The sequence below is a fragment of the Narcine bancroftii genome, chromosome 1, assembly GCF_036971445.1.
Source record: "Narcine bancroftii isolate sNarBan1 chromosome 1, sNarBan1.hap1, whole genome shotgun sequence".
NCBI classification, from domain to species: Eukaryota; Metazoa; Chordata; class Chondrichthyes; order Torpediniformes; family Narcinidae; genus Narcine; species Narcine bancroftii.
In genome coordinates this window covers 375,558,351-375,564,350 of record NC_091469.1, presented here as the reverse complement: position 1 = coordinate 375,564,350, position 6,000 = coordinate 375,558,351, and the positions used below count along the sequence as shown (strand labels likewise).

General features: G+C 42.4%; 1 protein-coding gene across 10 annotated transcripts in view; it reads left to right on the top strand.

The window, feature by feature from the left end:
* Positions 1 to 2,382: 2,382 nt before the first annotated feature.
* phactr1 (phosphatase and actin regulator 1) overlaps positions 2,383 to 6,000 on the top strand; it is a 351,167-nt gene continuing 347,549 nt past the window's right edge. For 4 of the 10 annotated variants that reach the window (XR_011349791.1, XR_011349793.1, XR_011349792.1 and 1 more), the window contains exon 1: positions 2,388 to 2,614. Coding sequence is in view for 6 of the 10 variants with exons in the window: in XM_069913379.1 (XP_069769480.1) it covers positions 2,503 to 2,614 (112 nt within the window). In the remaining 4 variants the exon portion in view is untranslated. Of the gene's footprint in view, positions 2,615 to 6,000 lie in introns of all 10 variants that reach the window. The other 6 variants (XR_011349795.1, XM_069913381.1, XM_069913383.1 and 3 more) reach the window with 4 other exon arrangements.

Sequence of the window (6,000 nt, the reverse complement as noted above, 5' to 3'; positions counted from 1 at the left end):
CCTCTTAGGGAAAACACTGAATGATTTGGTGGGGACACACTCGTTCACGGCTGTTTTGATAAATCCGTAACAGCTGTGAAATAATCATTCAGATCTTCAGCTAATTTCTTAAACACAACCCAATCCATTGACTCAAGGCATTACTGAAGCCATTCTTCAGTCTCCCACAGCCACATTCTGGCTGTCCTGATCTCTAGAGCCTCTCTTATTTGATTTTGTCTGTATACAGACAGAAGAAGCACTGCCAGGTGATCCAACTTGCCAAAATGTGGTCTCCTGAAAGAATGATAGAATGAGGGGTCTGCCAGGAGTAATGGTGGAAACAGATTCAATAGTAGTGTTTAGAGGCTCTGGATAGACTAACAGCCTGAATATGTTGAGATTGTTTGATCTTGGAAGCTAAGCAGGCTCAGGCTGTAATTGGAAGGGAGACTGCCTAGGAACACCAGGTGCTGTAGCTTACTGTGAGAGGCGCTGGACAAAGTGGCGACTCTCAAGAATTTTATGTATGTTGCATTCTAAATGTAGTATTATGTGACAATAATGGAACCTTTACTTTAGACACATGAATATTCAGGGATTTGAAGGATACATATTGGATGCAAGTAGCAAAGTTTTTGTTTAAATTGGACATCCCTGTGCTGTACTCTTCTATGTGTCTTGCTTCACTCTCCATGTCCCTGCTCTCTCACAATGTCCCCCTGCTTAGAGTGAGGTTACAGAAACCACCCCACTGGCCTTTAACTCTATAGATCATTCAAGCATCTCCAATGCAATAGGGCATATCCTGTCCTCCTCCCATCAGATCTCAACGGGAGATGGTGGAGTTTCAAGTTCTTGGGAGTGAATATCACCAACCACCTGTTCTGGTCCAACCACATTGATGTTACAACCAAGAAAGACCACTAAAGACTTTACATTCTCAGAAGCCTGAGGAAATTTGGCATAGCCCCTTTATTTTTTTACAGATACACCTTTGAAAATATCCTGTCTGGATGCATCATGACTTGGGGTGGGAACCACTCTGCCCAAGATGACAAGAAACTGCAGACAGTAGTGAACATAACCAGTGCACACACCAATGTCCCCTCTTTTGACTCTGTCTGTAGCTCTCACTTGCTTTTGAAAGCTGCTCACATATTAAAAGACCCATCCCATCCCGGTCACACACTCTTCTCCCCTCTTCTGCCAGGTGAAAGATGCACGAGTTTGAAAACATGACCTCCAGATTTAAGGGCAGTTTCTTTCCTGCTGTGATCAGACTCCAAATGGCCCTCTCATTGGTAAAAAGATTAGGCCCTTGCACTGTTTTAGCTGTAATTCTCTCTATACCCTGCAGTTTATTTATGTAAAAATACACCCTGTGCATTTGTTATTTATTTGTTTCTTTATTATTGCACTACTCGCCTGGATAGCACTCCAAAAAAGCTTGTTTCTATATCTGGTAACACATAATAAATGTTCAGTCCTTCCTCCTTGTCTTCTCCTTCACTAAACCATCTCCATGTTTCCAGATCTTAATTCACCTCCATGACACTGCCTGAGTCTATCCACACCTCAAACTCTCATCTGAGGTTTTTGTCCCCTGCTAGCATTTCATTCCAGAGTATTTTTGGTTGCCAAACATGTGGAACATTCTCAAATTCTCCCCCTTCCTGTCCCTGTATTCTCCTCCTTCATGCGTCAACCTCCAGGGACAATCAGCATCGTTCCCCATCAGTTCTGAGAGAGTCATCCCATTCTAAAATGACGCCACTCTTGGCTACTATGCTTTGGAATAACCCAACTCATCCTCCACTCACCTGCTTTTGCACCTACAAAATCATATAGAGGGAATGCAAGCAGACTTTATTTCCACCGAGGTTAGGCGAGATTTTTTTTAAAAAAAACATGGGTTAAGGATGAAAGGGAAAAAGTTTATTAGGAACATTGGAGGAACTTCTTCACACAGAGAGTGGAGGGAGTGTGGAACAAGCTGCCAACTGAATTGCAGGCTCAATTTTGACAATGAAGAGAAATCTAGACAGGTACATGGACGGGAGGGGAGATAGTTCGGGTGCAGGTCAGAGCAGAATAAGAGTTCAGCACAGACTAGAAGGGCCAAAGGGCGTTAGGTTCTCAGAGATTCCTCCTTAAACATCCAGCCATTTGAATCTCCAACCTTTTTTGATATAGATAAGCACTCCGGGGACGTTTTCTACGCTGAAGGCGCTGTACTAATGACCATCTTAGTGGAATTCAGTGGGTGATCATTTGCTGCCCCTTTCATTGGCGTTGGGTGGGCGGGTCTTTCAGTGCTGGGTTGTGTCTGTGTGTGGGCTCATTGTGGATGACGCGAGCGGGATCTCTTTGCTTTGGATTGCCTGCAACTTCCCGCAGCCGATGGCTTGCCATTGTGCGGCCGTGCGCGTGTGTTCGCTGGTGCATCCCTCTGCGTGGAGCGCCGGGGGTCGGAGAGGGGGGCTGCAGTGGCGCTGAGCGCTGTCGCCGGTACATCTATTAATGGCGGCCTCTCCAACGGAGCCAGCAGATCGCCGGCCCATCCGCAGAGTCCGGTCCAAGAGCGATACGCCCTACCTCGCCGAGGCTAGAATCTCCCTCAACGTGGAGACAGGTACTGATCGAAACACGGTAGCAAGCGGGACGATGTGCGTTCAACCCAGGGGCGTTATGATGAAGAGACGGAGCCGTCTTTTGTGTGAGCACCGGACTGGGTCGAGCCGCTGAGAGGTTCACGGGGAATGAATTGAAAGCCGGCTGGGCATTGGTGCAAACTGTTGGAAGGAGGTGCAGCCGCTGTTTATTGTTGGGTGAGATGCATGGACCTGACTTGAATTGCACCCGGGTTTAAGTTGCAATCGAAGGCGAATGGTTCGTGGGGAAATGGACAGCGCTTGTCTTAATTTCCCACTCAAGGTGTCCTCAACAGAGGCAGCGGCGGGGAGGAGGCGCACACCTGGCTGGCGGCGGGCTCCCCTGCATCAGCACCCGGCCTCTGGATCCCAACGCAAGCTTCCTAGCGCCCGCAAGAGTTCGAGGGCACCGTGCCAATGGGCACACTCCCCGAGAAAGCCCCATGACATCTCGAAGTGTATATTTGCTGGCCAAGGTCTGGTGGAAGGAGGGAGGTGGGATTTGAGAGTTGCCTGCCCTCTTGGAGAACGGGGGTGACCACATCAGGCCAGTACATGCATGTGCTGTGCTGCAGTTCTGCGGGTGACTCAGGAAATTGAGGAGAAGTTAAATGTTTGGTGTCGACTATAAGAGCCCGGAGGGACTCAGCAGGCAGCATCATTGAAGGGAAATGGAGAGTTCTGGTTGTGACCTTTTATCAGATATAGGAAATGTACTAGATACATAAAATGTTTACTGAATACTGTCTTGGAAGGAGAAACAGTGGGAAATAACCACTATGGAGCGATTAAGAAATGTAACAGCAGTAGGAGAATGGAACTAAAAGCCAGTCAATACCCAGAAGCTGGTGATCTCCATGTATGTGCCCTGGGTGGAATTAATGGTCACCATAATAAATTCCATAGTTTCTACAGTGACGTTCTCAATGGAAGATGATCTGTGAAAGAAAGAAAGGGGGAGGGGAGGTGAGAGAGAAAATTGAAAACTGGAGATCAGTTAGCTTGACATCAGTGAAGGGAGAATGAAGAAAGTGATACAGTTCTTGAAAAATAATAATAGGATTGGGTAAATTTATGAAAGGAACATCATCTTGGATAAATCTGTTTTTTTTCAAATTACATCTGGTGAAATGGGTAATGGTGATCAGCTGCTTTTGCATCACGTGGTGTCACAGGTGAGATACTTTTCAATGGTTGAGGGCCCTTAAGTGATCCACACTTAATTGAGGTTGAGTTAAAAGACAGCAATTGGAAATAATGGATGACTTTGGTTTTTTGGTTGAGAAGCTGTAACCTGGTGGGGTGACACAGGAATTTGTGCTGAGGCAGCACCTATTCCCAATCTGCATCAACAGCTGTGCTGAGTTGTGAGAGGGAGCAAGAAACAATTTGGGATCCAGAAACAGCTGGAATGTTTTTAAATCCAGTGTGAATGAGGTGCAGAAAAATAATCCATTACAGAAACTTGAATTTATTTGTGTCCCTTGATCTTTATTCGTTTTAGGTTGATATTTTGCAGACTTGCTTCACACCCCATTTATTCATGCAGTTCACATTTGCTCCAAATTAAAGTTTTTTCAATTAAGTGGTATGTTTGAATTGTGGGTTTAGAAATCAGTCTGGGAAGTTGGTGTATTCTTTCATCAATGTTTGATAGAATTGTACCTCATTATTATAGACTTGAGGTGAGATTTCAACTTGCTGTTGACCCTAGTATATTCAGTTGTGATGATTCTTTGGTTTTCTTTGCTTTCAGCAATAGGTTGGAACAGAGCAAGAGGAAAGTCTTGCTCACAATTAGATTATTTGTACATTTGTAGCGTATGCAGAAACTGAAACTTAAAAATCAGTGGGAACAAATGCACTTTCAGAACAAATAAAACCAAGTGACAATTCACAAAGCTATAACAGTGTAAAGAAAATTGCCGACTAACATTGGGACAGTGAAATGAGAACTGAAAGAGAAAATGTAATTTACTTAATACATTTAATTGCCAGCTCTAGTCATCCACTGTTTTAATAACTCTATCGTTGGCAATACCTCGAATGCTTTATTTTTCCTTGGAACAGACCATGTAATTAAAATTGCAGATTTTATTATAAAGTTATTAATTTTATTGTTCAAATGCAGATGACATAAATGTTTTAAATGTATCTGTATATCTGTGTGGGACTAATTGCTATTCCAAATGATTTGCAGAAATGATATTTTGAGCTCCATTTAGAACATTCAAGCAGTTGTTCTTTACATTCTCTTTTACAGATGACTGTTGTACTGTGCAAATTTGTTGCATTGGGAGATAAATGTTAGACTAGGAGGCAAATGATGAGCACCTGCATTTTTATTGAATGAATTGCGAATGCAGCTATTAAAATAACATGCGCATTAATTGTTCCACTTGCTTATATACATATAACTTGATGGAAATTTTAAAGCAACTTGCAACAATGTTCATTTTTACACCAGTATCTGAACAAAATTGATTTTTTTATTGAACTAGTATGATAATTATTTAAAAGTAACCATAACTTGAAGCAATTCTGTTTTTTTATAAACTAGCTATTGTGGGTTTTAATCTCGTTTAAAAGCCTGCTGGGGATTGTAGATCTTGCGCCACTTTTTCTTAAAGTATTTCAGTGGGGGGTTAAAAAAAATGATCTTTTTTGTACTTTGTGTAAACCAGAAAACAGTGAAGAGAAATACAAAGAGGCTGTAGGGCAGGATAGAGGAATCATTTAAGGAGGTGAACATCATTTTAGTATTTCTAACAGTTACTTTTTGGTTATTTTTTTCAACTTCTCCTGTCAGTCCTGTCCTTTTTGTTTTGTGAGTCATTTTAAGTAGCTCCTTTTAACTTCAACTTGAGTGAAATTTATTATTATTATTTTTTGATGGTACAATTTAACTGAGTTAATTTCTTCTCGTATATCACATTGTGAGCAACGTGGTATGCCTTTACTCTGCAGGAGCCCTCTGTCCCTTGTTCAAGTTCAGCTTTGTGCCTTGTAGCAGTTCAGCAGGAAGTCCTTACTCCAAGAGGTTTACAGCATGGGCAGTAGTCCTTGCTTACCAAATAACTTTTATTAAGGCTTTGTTTTGTAGCTATGGATCTTGCTGTTGAAGTTTATTTTCATCTGACTGTATATGTATAGCAAGATGAAACAGCATTTCTCCAGACCTCAGAGAACAAAGCAATCACATGTATGCATAAATATGATTTAAAATAAATATTTTGGGATTTGCTTGGTGCAGGATAATGCTCATCAATCTCAACAGCAGCCTGTGGGAAGAAGTTAGTTCCCAGCATGGTAGTCCTCATTTTGATGCTTTTGTACTTCCTTCTTGATGGTAGTGAGTCAAGTGTAC